The sequence below is a fragment of the Ctenopharyngodon idella genome, chromosome 17, assembly GCF_019924925.1.
Source record: "Ctenopharyngodon idella isolate HZGC_01 chromosome 17, HZGC01, whole genome shotgun sequence".
NCBI lineage: Eukaryota > Metazoa > Chordata > Actinopteri > Cypriniformes > Xenocyprididae > Ctenopharyngodon > Ctenopharyngodon idella.
In genome coordinates, this window is record NC_067236.1 from 5,497,550 (window position 1) to 5,514,617 (window position 17,068).

The window sequence follows — 17,068 nt, forward strand, 5'->3', positions numbered from 1 at the left end:
ATGAAGGGTCATTATGGTAGAATAAAAAAGTCAAAGGTAAAAAAAAAAAAAAAAACTAGAGCGTGAAATTAAATTTATAGAGCGATTTTTTTTAAAAGTTGAAAATAAACAGAAGTAAATGCACACAGATAAATTACTACACACAAGCACGGGTGTGTAGTGTTACCATGCACACACGTTCACATGCGCACAAGCAGAGGTCATGCAGTGTTGGGTTACCAAGAGAGGCCAGGTCACTGGCAGAGTTAGTAAAATCATCCTCCATTAGACAAGAAGAAGACAGCTCCTCCTCAGGGTTAGTATGTGTGACATCATCAGCGTGAGAAGCCGCCGCCTCAGTATCACTCCTGCCCTCCTCATCCACACCCTCCACACTCACCCTATCCACCACGTCTGCGAGCAAACAAACAAACAGGGATGGCCAAAAAAAAAGAGAAGAGGAAAGAGACAGAAGTGGTTAGTGAAGCGGTAAGCGTTAGTTCGGTATTCCAGCGGGAAAGAAAACTTTGCATGTTAGTAAAGAGTCAGAAAAGTATTTGTTTAGACCCATTTAGACATACAAACAGTAATTCCTTAACAAAAAGTTTGCTGCTGTCACATTGGGGTGTGTTTGTTTGAGCTGACAAAAATCAGGCAGATGGCTGAGAGTGTCTGGCAGAGAGCTGAGCTTTATGTGTGTGTGTGTGTGTGTTGCATGGCAGATTTGGCCTTGACGGCAAAATCTCCTCCAGAGTTCCTCTTCCGCATCCACAGATCTGAATCCCACAGAGCCCTTGACAATACACACTCAATCCAAACACATCGATCTCATTCAGTTATATGGTAACTAGAGCAGAGCTGCACACACACACACGGGGCAGTTCAAACTTAAATAAGAGGCAAAACAAATAGGAAACTGGTGCTGCAACACTGTTTGAAAATTGTGATAGCCATTTAAAATGTGATTTAAAAAAGTTCCAGGTTTCCTGTGCTTGTTAGTACGGCTGCCCAATTTGGCCAAAATGTTTGTGATTTGTGAAATGTTTGTGATTATATACCATTAATGTAATTATTAATATTACTATTATTAGTAGTACTAAATACAAATATTAAATTTATTAATATTACTATTGTAATATTTCAACGTAACAAAAAAAAGTATTTAAAAAATAATGTAATTATATTATTGTACAGTACAACTGTAATATTACAACACTAATTTCAACATTTATGGTTGTCTTAATTTCTTCATTTTCAAACATTAAACCATAAAGCTTTTATTTTGGTGGAAAACTGCAGGGAGACCTTAAGGCTCCTTTCGTGTTGACAACAGCTGGTTTACACGCACTTTTGATTACAAATTTGAGAAGTTTGTCATCTTCCCAAATGCACGTTATTAGCAATCCAAACTCAGAGCAAATGCAGAGATGGAGTTCAAGTGAAGCAGCATTTAAAGGTAGGGTAGGCAATTTCAGAGAGGCTAGCAATAGCAAGCTAGCTTTGAAAGCATAGAATCCCACCCTCCCTTCAGAGTGCTCTCCAAAGCTACGTCTCCTTCAAAACACACGAACATACACAGCAGAGTCTGCAAAGCGTCACAGTGTTAAATTACCTCATGTCTCAAAGAACATAACATTACAATAATAATGAATGTAAACAACTTACAGAGCTCTTGTACCACCTGACTGCTGCAGATTCATTTCAGCGTTGATCGTGTTGCCAGAGAAACGCATAAATACGAGTCTGAGAACGTGAACAGCTCCAGGTAGAATGTCACGGGTTGCCATCTCGTAATTACGGTTACAACATGGTGTGAACACAGCATAAGCTCGTTGTTTTGTTATAGAGGAACTGTAAAAGGCAGCTGCTGTTTGTTTGTGGTGTTTGGTTACTGTCTACAACTCTGCAAAGCCTTAAGGAAAGAGCTGATGACGTGTGATATCTGCGCGAGCAGGGTGCACGGAGGTATGGAAATACATATGTTGACATACAGGTAAGACATTGTATCATTGCATTCGGACCAAATGCAATGATTGGATGAACATTTTTGTCCTTAGACTTCCACAGAAGAAATATGTACAGGTTTTAATATTTAGACCACTTATATTATTGATTGCTATCAGGATGTGAAGAGAGTTTCATCCAATATGACAAAACGTGTTTATAAAAAAAAAATTGCCTACCCTACCTTTAATGCAAACCGAGTCACTCTGAGACACTGAAAACACTGGATCATGAGCTGCTCACGCATAAAAGAACAGAGTGTCGTGCTTCACTTTGAACCATACAGCACATATATTTATTTAATTAAATCACAGCCTTTGTGATTTGATCATCGCACAATGCCATATCACGATTTTGGCTTTATTTCGATTAATTGTGCAGCCCTGTAGGAAAATGGCACATGACATCTCTAGAAAAATGCTCTGATAATCAGAGAAAAAGAGAGAGAAAAAAATGACAGTGTGTTCCTTTTTTCCTTTCTCTCATGCTTTTTTAATTACTTTCCATGATATGGCGACACACACACACACACACACACACACACACACACACACACACACACACACACACACACAGGGCAGTGCAAAGCTAATTAACAGAATACATGCTGCTGGAGTTGGTGAAAGTTTTGCTGGTAAATGTTTTGCTCTACTCAGCTTGAGCTCTTTCAGAATTAGAGCTGAGTGTTTGTGTATGTAAGTGTGTGTGTCTGTGTGTGTGTTGGTGGGATTATGCGTTCTGCACGATAGGCCTTGTGCATCAAGCCTATAGCATTTCCCTCCAACCTGATTTTTAATGAGTTCTACAATTAGCAGAGTTCAACAGCCCGAAAGGCCAAATAAACCATTTTTTTTTTAAAAAACTGTCTTTCTTTCTTTCTTCCTCTCCCTCTCTTTTTGACCCTGTTTTTCCTCTGCTCTGTCCATATGCAGGTTTGTCCATCTCTGCAGGCCATGAGATGTGTTCTGTGGCGTTTCCGAGCTGCAGTAAATGCGTGATTGCGGAGGAGGGAACACTATTAGGCGGACAGGGAGAGGATGAAGAGAAAATGGAGGGCGTCAAAGAGAGAGAGATGAAAGAGATAAAAGGAGAGGAATATTGTGTCTCCCCTTGAGCTGTGAAATGGTACACGCGGACACGAGCCGGCACAGAATTAGGCACAGCGGCTAACCTGCTATGTTAACACCTCGCGTATTAAACAAAACCTTGACGCACCGCTAACACCCCTCTCGCTCGATGTGCGTGCACGCTTTTAATTATACGCAGCAGCTAGCCACAACGCTAGCACCCCTCGGCGTAAACACGTTTAATAACACACCGCAGCTACCCGCTATGCTAATGCCCCACTGTTTCCGCACAGTCCTCCCAATAGTTAGCACTACAATAATGTGCCGTCTCATTGTCCCGTAATGTGAAATAAAAGGAGAAATGGTGGCTGATGATAATGCGGGACGCGGCAGGAAAGCCGAGCTGAAGGTGATGCGGCCTATAGGAGTCCTCCATGGACAATGAGACACTGATTACCCAGCATGGGTGTGTGTTATAATGACGGTGATGATGTTTTGGGTCGTGTGGACTGGTGTGTATGTGTGCGTGTTGGGGCATAGGGCACCGCTGGCTGTTGCCAGAGTTCTCCTGATGTATTTCTGAAGGATTACGTGTGAAGCGACTGCCTGAACAAATGGAAGTGAAGCCCTCTGTGAACACCTCAAATTAGAGTTCAGACTACGTGGGTGTGTTGGTGTGTTTCTTAATGTAATGCTCCTTTGGGCCTTGAAAGCAGACGTGTTGGTTGTCATTATGGAGTGAGCAACAAAATCGTTTTTTAAGGGCTGAAAGCCACTAATGGACACACACACATATGGCCTGCTCCTAATGGACACACACACAGAAGCTTCATGAGCCAATTAAAAATCTCACAAGTCAAACACCAGCGTTCGGCCTTAATGTTGTTAGGAGCATTTTCACTAATATTTTCAGGTAGCCTATGGGAGCCAGGAACAAACATGGACAGAAAATATGTCTCATCAGAATAAACATTTCCATGGGGATTGCATTAGCATGGTTATCACTCTGCAGTTAACAATGCAATACTCCATTACTTCAGCAAAGAATGTAAATACAAAAAAAAAAAAAAAAAAAAAAATCAATATTAGACGTATAGATACTCTCTCTCTCTCTATATATATAGCTTTGTCTGCAATCTTGGATGTTTTTTTTCCACTGACAATGACGCAATGCATTTACCTTATTTATGAAGGATGTAAAGCTACTTTTAGAGTTCGCCAAAGCAAGGTATGTACATTTGCCTAGATAGGCAAGTCACTAGGAACAGAGCTTATGTGTGTGGTATTTCAGAGTGAACGCATGCAGATTTGCATGTGTGTTCGCATGCTTATGAGAAAGTGTGCATGCATTCATGCGTGTGTTTATGCATTGTGAGTGTATGTGCGTGTTCGGCCTATAAAAGCCCCCCTGCACTCACCTCCAGCTGTCTTTGACCTTCCTTTTAAGTTGTTCCCAGCTGCACTACAGGCAATAGAGGTGGAGTCAGTATAGAGAGGCAGTTCAGCCATCTTTACTCCAGATCGAGCCTCCGCTATCAGCTGCCTGGCTCTCTCTCGTAGCTGCCTGCGCCGTTCTTCATCACGCTCCTGACACACACACACAGACATAGGCAGAGGGAGAGGGGGTTATTGAACGGGTGCCATCTCAAGTAATTGACAGAAATGCCATTTTCACTCCTCTCTCTCCCATCAGATCAGACTGATAGCAGCTTTTTTTACTATCCAGGATGGAGGGTCTCTGGCACAGAGAGAGAGCGAGTGAGAGAGAGATTCACTGCATGGTTTATTTGTCATTGATTCTGTATAAGTCCAGACATAATAAACCTGAGATATTTGCTGGAGTGTCATTTTTTTTCACCCTGACTACATGTTTATGAATGTTTTGTGTGTATCAACAAGAGGCAGAGACAGAAATGTATGCATTAACTACTGCACAACATCAATCTGTGAACAGACAGATCATGGAAGAGAGAGAAGGGGACAAGGATCGAAAAATATCATTGGATCCAAAGTTTCACTACGTTCATTAGGAACCTCTACCTGATAGGGGCCTGATATGTAACGCCTTTTTAATAAAAAATACTGCTTATTAATAACGGAACACATTCCATACAAAGCTTTAAACAGTTTGCCATATTGGATATGCCACACAATCTTTTTAAAGCAACGAAGCCACACAATCTTTTTAAGGCAACAAATCTTTTTAAAGCTTCAAAGCCTAACAAATCTTTTGTTTCAAATCAGTGTTTCAGAGCGTGTATCAAACTGCCAAAGTCACGCCCCCCAGTGGTGAACCATTGATATTTCGAAACACTTATGATGTAACGAAGCCTCGTTTACTGAAATCACGTGACTTTGGCAGTTTGATACACACTCCGAACCACTGATTTGAAACAAAAGATTTGTTAAGCTTCGACACTTCATGAAGCAGTGTTTGAAATCGCCCATCACTAGATATTGTTGAATAAAGTCGTTATTTTGTTTTTTTGGTGCACAAAAAGTATTCTCGTTGCTTCTTAACATTAAGATTGAACCACTGTAGTCACATGAACTGTTTTAAATATGTCTTTAGTAGCTTTCTGGGCATTGAAAGTGTTAATTGTCTTGCTGGCAATGCAGGCCTCTCTAAGCCATCGGATTTTATGAAAAACATCTTAATTTGTGTTTCGAAAATGAATGAAGGTCTTACGGGTGTGGAACGACATGAGGGTGAGTAATTAATGACTGAATTTTTATTTTTGGTTGAACTAACTCTTTAATTAACTAGCTAGTCACAACCATAGTAGCTTTTGCTGTTTGATCGTTAATGACGTCATGCAGATGGTGAAGAATTAACTCCTAATTAATCAGTTCAAGATTAAATTAATCAATTAAACTATTTTAACCAACCAATTAAATTAGTTGCTGTAAATAACGAACATGGTATTGGAGGGCTATGTTTGTTCTCCGTTGTTTTGTTTTATTTATAGATGCTTAATTCAATCGTAGGTTCCCTTTTACATCATACTACGGGTTCCCCTGGAGCACTAGAGCTAGGGTGACCACCTGGTTATTGCTCTGTTGCAGGACGTAGATGTGATTTTGCGGGACAGGTGTGAGAGAGATAATTTACAGCTATTATACTATGTAAATATTGATTTACATTAGTTGGAAAGCCTATTTGCCATTACTTTGGATGATAACATGTTATAAATTGCCAATAAGCTTTGTTAATTGTGACCGGCACTAAATTTGCCCAGGTTCGAGTGATACAATGTAATTTACTCTACACGACCTATTCAGTCTACTAAATATAATGAACTGTATAACCGGCTAGTATGTAAAAATCACATTTTACATTAAAATCAATTTCCTTAAGCAGCAACTAGTTTATTTTCCTTTATTAGACTATGCAAACAATAAATGCATTTTAACTCAGGATGTTCTTCAGTATGTGTCTAGATGAAGTCCTGTCAGGTGTAAATGTATTTAACGACTTTTGATGAGGTCCACACGGATTCCTTTGCTCCATTCAGTCATCATCAGTGGAAAAATCCTTCTCTACGAATGTACTGGTTGGTTATTTCCCCCGCTCTAACTAGAACAAGATGGCTGCGCAAATGGATTTTTAAATGCCAGTCGTTTTTTATCATCATATTTCTTATGGTGGTATAGTAATTTAAAGGATTAGTTCACTTTCAAAGGAAAATTACCCCAAGCTTTACTCACCCTCAAGCCATCCTTGTTTCTGACGAAGACAATCAGAGAAATATTAATAAATGTCCTGACACATCCAAGCTTTATAATGGCAGTAATGCGCTACCAAACGAGTATGAGCTGAAGAAAGTGTCTCCATCCACATCCATCCATCATAAACATTCCACGTGGCTCCGGAGGGTTAATAAAGGCCTTCTGAAGTGAAGCGATGTGTTTGTGTAAAAAAAAAAAAATCCATATTTAACAAGTTATAAAGCTCAGATGCGTCATTTATGCGTCATTTATTAATAATTCTTTGATTGTCTTCGTCAGAAACTAGAAAGTTATATACACCTAGGATGGCTCGAGGGTGAGTAAAGCTTGGGGTAATTTTCATTTGAAAGTGAACTAATCCTTTAAGGGATGAAAAAATAATATAGACATAATTGAAATGCGTTACACTGCTTACGTCTTGCATGAGGTGAGATAAACCTCCCAATTTTGGGAAAGTCCCGCATGGCTACCCTTAAAAACAGCTTTTGTTCATTGATTGTAACTTGCTTATTTTACTCAAAAGCACAATCTATTTAGGTCCACATGCAATTCTAAAAAAAAAAAACACACTATGCTTCTAGCCACCGATTGAGAACTTTACGTTTCTGTTTGCGAATGTTCGGTAGAATGATGGTTTCGGGAAACACCAAATCCGTATTTGAGAATTTGATTCGTAATCCAGAATTTGAGACCATTGTTGCCTAACGACGCACCCCAGAATGCTTATAATATCACTCATTGTGAGAAATAAAATATTTTTTTAATACACTAGGTATCACTGGATTATTACAGCCTAACGATTTTGTGTAATATTTACAAAGTTGCAGTACCACTATCATTAACATTTAGACAGGTTCGCTTAGCATGATGGGTAACCTGGCCCCATAGACAGTCACATGAACACACATGCACACATTTTCAAGATGCTAACAGGTTTCTGGAGCAAAAGAGCAGAGAGTGAATCAGCCCAATTGGTTACAAAAGCGTTAAGCTAATTAACCCCATTTCAACTGTTTCTGTGGACACTGTTTGTCAGAGGCCATTGTTCAGAAGGACAATAAGCAGAGAGATGCAGATGAGGAAATCCCAGGACCACTTTTCAGGGGTCCAGCCTGGGGGCCCTTGAGTCTCAGGGTAATTTGAACATGCAAGACAAAGCTAAAGCCAGGTTACACCTGAAAACACAGAAGCACTCCTGCCAAAGCTGAATTGGGCACGTTTAGTGCAAGTGTGTGTCCACTATGCTCTCGCAAAATGAATACATCTGCTCTAATTGAAGATTGCTCAATTTATTCACATGGCTATAAAAAAACAAGGCAAAAAAGAACCACATGTTTCTGTGAATGTGACAAAATCTACCACTATAATAATGTTTGAGCTGTGAGGCTTTTGCTCTGTGCTCATCATACAATTTAATGTAATATAATTGTCATTCTTTTTGTAGCTGAAGTCTAAAATGCCACATGATCGGCTAAACCTTGCAGGTATCATCACACACAACCTTCGACACACTGTTTTACATACAGCGATTCAGGGCTGGGCTAGCCATTAGTACAGAAAATGAGATTCCTTGTGTGTGTTCGCCCAGAGGACAGGATTACCACCATGCCCAGTGTAAACTGCTTTTAGGCAACTTAGGAAATGTTCTGTAATACTGTAGTCAAGGAAAATTAACAAGAGATGAAGAACAGCAGCAGACAGAGGAGAGGGGAGATGCTTCCATCCACACAGACTGTGCTGAAACATTTAACGGAGGCTTGAAGTGGTCAAATCTGTAAAGGTGCAGACAGATGCTTTATGAAGTTGGAAATACATGGTATACCTGGAATAAATGCTGATTCACACTAAATGGATACTGACATTGATGGTGAAAAAAGGCCAGACATTTGAATGTATCTCTGTGAGTCTTTTCCTAACCAGAACAATTTACTTTCACTAAAAAATTTATTGACTTTTTATTACACTTGTATGAATTTTCCAGGCCTGTACTTTTTTTCCACCATATTTCATACTTTTGTATCATTTAATTGCATTGGACTTGGACTGAAAAAGAAAGATTTTTTTGGAAACATTATTATGCAATAACATAAAATGACAATAAAAATACTTTGTTAAATCTAGGTTATTATTTTCAACATATACTAATATATTTTTAAAGATGTACATGTTGTACAAATTAATATTAAGCTAGATTAATAAATGCTGTAAAAATAATTGCTATGAAAATAATTTATTTGAAAAATGTAATTAAAAATGAACTATTTCTAAAGAATTCAACCTTATTGTAATGTTACCATTTTTTTCGATCATTGTTTATTGTGTTTTGTATTGATGCTTTAAAAAAAATCATGCCAATAAAGCACTTAAAATTGAAAATTTGAGAGATTGAAAGGGAAGGCTATGAAGGTGTGAGGTCAAAACAATCATTGAGAGATACAAATGAACTCCCCAAATGAATCAGCCTTGCACAGGCAGAGTGCAGAATAACCACTGTGGAACGATCCATTTCTACAGCAGCAATGAGGTGTGAAACTGTCTCTCCTCTTATGAAGAGATTTCTTTAATGACTCTCTCTTCAAATGGACTTCAAGTGGCTCTTCTTCAGTAACACTGAAGCTTGACCGTTCAGTCTGGACTCTCCAACTGAGTTATGCTTGGACTGAGAGGAAGAGAAAGAGGGAGAAAAAGGAAGCGAGGGGAGAGAGATCAGTGGCCCATCCAACCTCCCAGCTGCAGATCTCCAAGGATAATGAGGGGATCCACAAGAACGAGTGAGGAAAATGAAAGAAGAACACCAGGGGTGGCAGAAACGATGACAAAGTCATAGTTAAAGTTGTAGAAGAAAGCATGGTGTGTGGGAAGACCTCACTCAACCCTTTAAGAAGTAAAACAGAAGGGAGAGAGGCGCAAAAGCAGATAATGTAGGGCTGTTGCTCTCATTCTGGACAGGAGATCCAGGGAGAGAGGGGGTGGGCAGTAGAGACGAGGCCCAGACAGAAGCACTCACAGTGGGTATGGGGTCCCGGTGGCTGCCCCAGCCTGGCTGCTCTTTTGGAGGGGGCTGGAGGGTGGGTGGGGGCTGCGGGGGTGCAGCGAGCCATGGAAGGAGTCGCTCGGCTGGGCACACACACAGGCTCAGGGCCCTGGCGCTAACACAGCCGTGCCAGCCAGCCAGAGACGGTGCCAGCCAGTGAAGCACAAACAGATATATTTGTCATGACACACTGAGTGTGCAGAGAAGGGGAGGGCCACGAGCACACACACACACACACACACACACACACACACACACACACACACACACACACACACACACACACACCACAAGCAAACAGTGCAGAAGAAGAGAGGTTTTGGATCTTTATCCCATTCAACAACAAACGTGTGTGTACGGACGGGAATCATTAGTATTTTATCAATTCTGATTATGATTCCATTAGTGGTTCTTTTTGTAATTTTAAAGAAAAAAATGGAAAATGATGAGAAAAAATTATTTCTTGTCTTCTGCAACTTGTTTGGTCAAATGATATAATTTTAGATTTCAGATAACTAATAATAAGTTTAGATAAGATGAGAAATTCTTAGGAGGAAAAAAAAAATATTACTAGGGATGCATGGGACCATATTGATGTTGTTGGCCGATATTTTTTAATATATTTGTATTGTTCTGTATTGTATATTTAATTGTGCATGCTTATTTCCCCTATTTTTACATTTAGATTTCCTTTGCCGTTATCTAATGCTCCCTTAAAGTTAATCTTTTAAAACTCGAGATGCACCAATATTAAACTTATCAGCCGATACTGATATTCAGAATGATTTCTGCCAATGCCGATAGTTTGATTTTCATAAGGAAAAAAATGTCTCCCAACTAAAGCTGCAGTAAACTATACAGGGAACCCTCTGGTTTGGTACATTACAATAATTTTAGAGGTTAAAACTAACAACACAGCCCAAACTATCATATTCAACTACTATTTCTTTTCAGATATAATAATTACACTCAAATAAAAACTGAAATGTTTGTACAACTCAGTTGCACATAAGGTAGTTTTCATAAGCAAATTTATTCAAACATACATATATAATGAAAAGTAAATAAGCTCCTCTCTAGTGTTTTTTTATAGCTAACTAATGAACATTGGATAGCTTTCCTGAGGTAAAAGCAATGTTAAGTGACATTGTTCACAAGCTGTTTAATTGACATCTTTCCACGTCTGAAACACTGAGTGATTAAATGCGACTTGACACATTTCGGTAAGTTATACTGTATCTTTCAATTCACCTTTTGATGTTCATGCATGTTTTTTTATGCTATAACTTGCATTAAAATGGAAGAAAATACTCACGCTCCGTGCTGCTGCTTGAACTGAGGCACTACAGTGATCTGTCACGTCACATTTAATAGCGTCAAAATGCCATTTATTGTTTGAACTTCATGATAAAATGGACAGAATTTAAAGGCTGAGACTTCTTAACAAAAGTAACAAAGCACAAAGCTCTAGGAGGCTCTATAAATAATGTTTGGTGCACTGTAAACCCTAACGCTCAAAATAATTAATTGGTTTGAGTAGGACAAACTTAAACTTAAATTAGTTCAGTAAAATAAACTTTTATGAGTATTTAGCACTTTCTTTTTCTTTCAAGATCGCAGAACTGATATATTTTAAGTAAACTGAACTGTTTTAATGTTTTGAGTTTTATGAACCTATTTCTTTTAATGTAGACAAACTTAAGTTTAAGCTGGGATTTCTATTTCCCAGCATGCTTTGCCCATGGCACTCGAAAGGGAGAGTAAATGCTAAAATTAAGTGTTATATAATGTTTTTTTGTGCAAGATTATTGTTAAGTGGGATATTTAGTAGTGATTAATGTTTTGTTACACTAATTTAAAAGAGTTTCTGTTAATGTGGGTTTTTGGAGAGTTAGCGGTGCATGCGTCTTGGTTTGAGAGCAAGTATGTTAAATGCTTTATATTGCTGCACTCATTCAGTAAGTGCAATATCATGCTATTGTTAACAAATTAGCAAGTTAGAATTTTCTGAATTAGCTTGATATAGCTAGCTAAGTTTACACTAACAAAAATTTTCACATTGAGGTTACATGGAAATTTTAAGTTAAATTTATGAATGTATAGTGTACTCAAACATTTCAAGTTAAGAACAATTAAAATGTATGAGTACAAAATAAAAATCTGCAAGTTCTGCTTGCTTGAACTTTGAGCTTTGCCAACTCATTCGGGTTTATAGTGTGTAGGGAAAAAACACCTGGCAACCCTGGTGTTTTGTGTAAGGGGAAAAAAACATGGCCCTGGCAACCCTGGCTTGAACTACAAGTTATAGCACAAAAAGAACATGCATTCATCAAATAGAGCCTGCTTTAAGGTTGCTATTTTTTTTTTATTCTTAATGTGTTATTGTCTTGTTAACGTCGACAGCCCTAAATTCAACACAAGAGAGATTTCCTTCACACAATATAAGTTGCAGTCCGACATGTTTTTCCGGCCCCTTTTGATTGACAGGATATAATCGGCCCTAATCATCGGCTGTTTTTAAACAATCAGCCAATGGTCGAAAAATGAAAATAATTGCTTTTATCAGCCGATACAGATTATTGGCTGATACATTAATGCACTCCTATTAAAAAGCCAATTTTATTGTTAAATATTAAATTTACACTGTTAAATATTTTTAGCAGAAAATTACTTTTAGCTCAAAATTTTTATACTGTACATTAGAATGTTGTGATGCCCAAAATCAGTTGTAGCATTTAAAATGACTGATTTCAATTTTTAGTGTTTTATTTTTCATTTATTTAGACAAAATAGTATATTTTTTTTATATCTGCCATATATTTACTTATATATATATATATATATATATATATATATATATATATGTCTGCATTTCATTCTATATTTTCATATTTCATTTATTTCTATATTTAAATAATTTCTATAAATAAGATTTATTGTAATATGAATACTCATATGTTTAAAGGTCTGTTTACAGACTTTTTAAACTGCAATGAATCACAAAGTTGATTGCCAACATAAAAATCACCAGTTATAATTAAGAACCGGCTCTTGATTTCCCAACCAGCTTGCCTATGAACTCAAATAATCTTAAACTCGGCATGGTAAAAAAACACACACAAATATTCAGTGCTTTCATGAAAGCAATCAAATATGAATGCAATGTTTGAGACACGTTTGAGAAAATGAAAACATTGCCACGTCTCTGCCTCATCAACCCTCTCTCTTTCCGTCCTTTAGAAAGTGACCTGTGAAATAAAGAGTCTTCCTTGTCCTCTTCACCTCCCTCTCTCTGCACTGTCTATCAAACCCTCCTCTCTTTTATTCTTCCTTCTCTCCCATTTCTGTCCTCTTTAAATGGAAAATACAGATCGTCTATGATCTGTCCCCTGGCTTCGTGGTCTGTAATGAGAAAACTTCACCTTGTGTCCCCGGCCATTCTAAAGGAAGCATTCGGCTGCTCCCGTTCACAAATCCAATTATATGTAGTCGAGAAAGAGAGGGAGAAAGAGAGAGTTAGAGTGTACGGAATGGGAAGCGTTGGGCAGACGGACGGGGCTGCTTTTCTTCTGTAATGTGGCCTCTGCTTGGTGTTGAGGTGTCAACTTAAAATGCAAGTAGTTGAGCATCAGCTAATCCTACAGCAGCCTGCTTTAGCCCCCAGCCAAACGAGAGCGAGAGAGAGCAAGAGAGAGCGCGCACGCGAGAGAGAGATGCCACCGTGGCCTTATCGCTGGGCTGCAGATGTGGTTCCTGGATCAATGCACATACACCACGATCAATGCATTTGATAAAGAATTAAGAAGAAAACTGTACATGCTATCAAAGGCCGTTGTACATGGCATAATTATGCTTCTGCATGTGTGTAGATGATACTGGTGCGGTGCAAGGGCGAAGAGATAAATAGAGAGATAGAGATAGATGTCTTGCGGGCTACACAGCCTGCCCTTAGCACCCGGCTCATAAAAAAAAAAAAACCTGTCAAACAGTTACCAACCCATTTCGGAGGAGAAGTAGAGGATGGAAGGATAAAGGCTATTGGCCAGGTTTGTCCCTCAGAAACACATCTGACATTTAACGTACATGCATACGTACACCTCATGAGGGCATGAATGAAAATATCAATGTCTAGCGTGGGATTACTACCAAACAAAACAGGGCAAAACATGCTTATTTCAATGTATGAATGCAGAGAGCCAGAGGCAAGAGGGATATATAGATGGAGGAAGAGCTGTGTGTCAATACTGCTCACACACACACAGCTGAATGTGGGCAGTCGCAAAGACAAACCCCTGATGCAGGTGAAACAGCAGTAGATGAACAGGTTGAGCAGGCGGCTTGTGTGAGAGTGGGAAGAAAACTTTGCCCTTTATATGACAACATAATTACCCGGCAGAGAGAACCATTCACTGCAAGCTGTTCTTACAAACAACACACACCTGCTCCAGTCAACATTAAAGTCAGGATGCTTCCGTAATGTGACGTGTTTCCGAGTGAAACAAGATATTCGGTGAGAGAAAAAAAAAAAAAAGACCGGGTCAATTGGGATGTGACTGGATTGAGAGATGAGGGGAGGTGGTTGAAAAATAACAGGGCTTGGTGAAAGGACAAGCAATGTATTACTTTTTTAATTTGCACAAATGAATCGTTCACAATAACAACAGGAACATGCATTAAAGTGAATGTGAAATCAAAATTGACCCCATTTACTTTCCTACTGCATGTTTCTGGTGTTATTGTGAACTGATTCATTGGTGCACACATAAAAAGCCATCAAAATGTAATAAATTGCTTCTCCTCTGACTTTCCTTTTTTTGTTATTCTAAAACTTTTTTCTTTGTAACCTGTAAATCAAAATTTAATAATTCACTCTTCCTCTAAAACGACTTTCATTTTCCACTTTTAAAAATTATATTACCGTTCAAAAAGTTTAAAGACAGTAAGTTTTTTTCTTTTTAATATTTATTTTTTGGAAGAAGTCTCTTATGCTGACCAAGGTTGCAATTATTTGATCAAAAATCTGGTTATAACACTAATATTGTGAAATATTATTTCAATTTAAAATGTTTTCAGTTTTAATATATTTTAAAATGTTATTTATTCCTGTGATGGCAAAGTTGAATTTTCAGCATCATTACTCCAGTCTTCAGTGTCACATGATCCTTCAGAAATCATTATTATTTATAATTAATTATAAATTACTAATAATAATTATAATAATTATTTTCAATGTTGAAAACAGCTGAAAACAATGCATCCCTCATGAATAAAAGTATTATTTTCCCGAACAATAGTGTGAGGCATTGTTTTAGCAAACTTTATTCACTCTGTTTCCATTCTGGCACACTGTAAAAAAGAATTGTTGGTTTAACTTAAAAAAGTAAGTTACCAGGTTGGTTTAAAATTTTGAGTGAATTGAAATTAAAAAATTTCAGTTAATACAATGAAGCCGATTCATTTAATCAACAGAAACTCAAAATATTATGTTATCTGAACCAAATTAATTATCTAAGTTGATTTGACAACTTAGAAAAAATGTTGTGATAAAAAAAAAAAAAAAAACATTAAAATAATTTTTTACAGTGTACATACATAACGCCCATTTTTCAATCTGAATCACTGAATATCCACTTCTGCTCAGAAATACATCAGATTACAAAAGTAAAATGGGTTGTGGACAACAATGCTCATTAAAGAAAGTAAATAATGTCCATTTTTTTGTTTCATGTTAACTTTAAAAAGTTTGAACTTTTTCAGTCTTTAGCAAAACTTGGAGCATGACCATTAAAAATGTATTAATGCGAAAGAAAATCAACAAGTTATTGAAAAATATAGTACTAATGCTTGTACTTACTTTCTTTAATTAAAGTGTTCACACAGACACACAAACGCTCTTAGCGCTCTCCCTCTCTCTCTCTCTAAACAAAAACTTCTCAGTCCGACTGAAATAACTGGATTAAACAATTGCAATTTCATATCAAAATGAACTTAAACTTTATGCTTTTATCCTTCATATTTTATTCATAGGAGACCGACTTATGAATGAGGTTAAAAACTGAAGGGTGGTAGGGAAGAGAGAAAGGAATGAGGTAGTGAAGGAGAAGAAAGGAGTGGTTGTTGTGGTGGAAAGAGAGAGAGAAAAAAGAGAGAGACAAGGGGGTAAAAAAAGAGGAGACAGCCCCACTGAGAAATGACTGTGTGTGCGTAATGCCGGAGAGAGCAGTGGCTTGATCACAACTCATGAAGAGATTGGAGGGGCGTCTCTCTCTCTCTCTCTCTCTCTCCCTCTCTCTCTCTCTCTCTAACAGTTTCTCTGTTCCAACCAACCGCTTTGATCTCCACACACACAGCCCTTCAACTACCTTCTATCCATTCTGTTTCATTAGACGAGAATCCACCAGAAAAAGAAAGGTTTCCGAACTAAAAAGACAATCGGAATGCAGCGTGAGAGAGCCTGTGTAGTCACGTCAGCATGTTAAAATGCATATGGAAGGCACAGTCACGGTTCCTTTGAAAGTCTGAGGGAATCGTTTGAGGGCGTCAGACCCAAAGAACAGAGAACAGGAGGACGACTGTGGCCTAATTGGCCCAATTAACTCTGAGTCTCTGGTGCTTGCTGGGACAATTGGTCTTCCCTGGGCCTTCCCACTGACTCTCACGCATCAGAGGTGGGCCGACGCTAACGACTGTGGACTACAGAGAGAGAGAGAGAGAGAGAGAGAGATACTGCCATACACGGTGCGTAAGCACGGAAAACAGAATTACATAGAAAAAGCAATATATTTGATTATGTGTTGATTTTATGACTAGCGTCGCAGTTAAACAAGGCAGAAAAAATGAACATGATAGAGGCTGCGGTTTGCTTCAAAACACACACGCACAAGCGCACAGGGAGGCCGCCAAAAGTTCAAAGGTTTGCTCTGTCTCTCTCTGAGAGGGAGGGTCATGGGCGGCTCTGAAAAGTCACCGCACTGTCACACAGAGCGGGAGGGAGGGCTTAGGACGGAGAGGAGAGTCAGGAGGGTGAAGCAGGGCCTCGTCGGTAAAAATCAAACACAGTCCAATTAAACTAATCATAACGAGCCAGTGAACACGAGGAAGCTCACCTGGAATCTTTTCCCTCTCTTTTTCCTCCCCCTTGCCGTACCCTCCATAATTACCCTGGCCAAAGCGCTGTGAAATTACTGCACTGATCAACTAATGCTTGAGAAAATCTGAAGAAATGCGCTGTCCCCTTTTTTCTGCCTCCCTCCCT

At 38.5% G+C, this 17,068-nt stretch overlaps 1 protein-coding gene across 8 annotated transcripts in view; it reads right to left on the reverse strand.

The window, feature by feature from the left end:
- The window catches only part of ehbp1 (EH domain binding protein 1), a 150,212-nt gene that overhangs the window by 41,429 nt on the left and 91,715 nt on the right, over positions 1-17,068 (reverse strand). For 6 of the 8 annotated variants that reach the window (XM_051867816.1, XM_051867818.1, XM_051867822.1 and 3 more), the window contains 2 exons: positions 4,469-4,637; positions 220-393 (listed from right to left, as the gene is read on the reverse strand). In XM_051867816.1, coding sequence (XP_051723776.1) covers positions 220-393; positions 4,469-4,637 — 343 coding nt within the window. The remainder of the gene's footprint in view (positions 1-219; positions 394-4,468; positions 4,638-17,068) is intronic. The other 2 variants (XM_051867821.1, XM_051867820.1) reach the window with 1 other exon arrangement.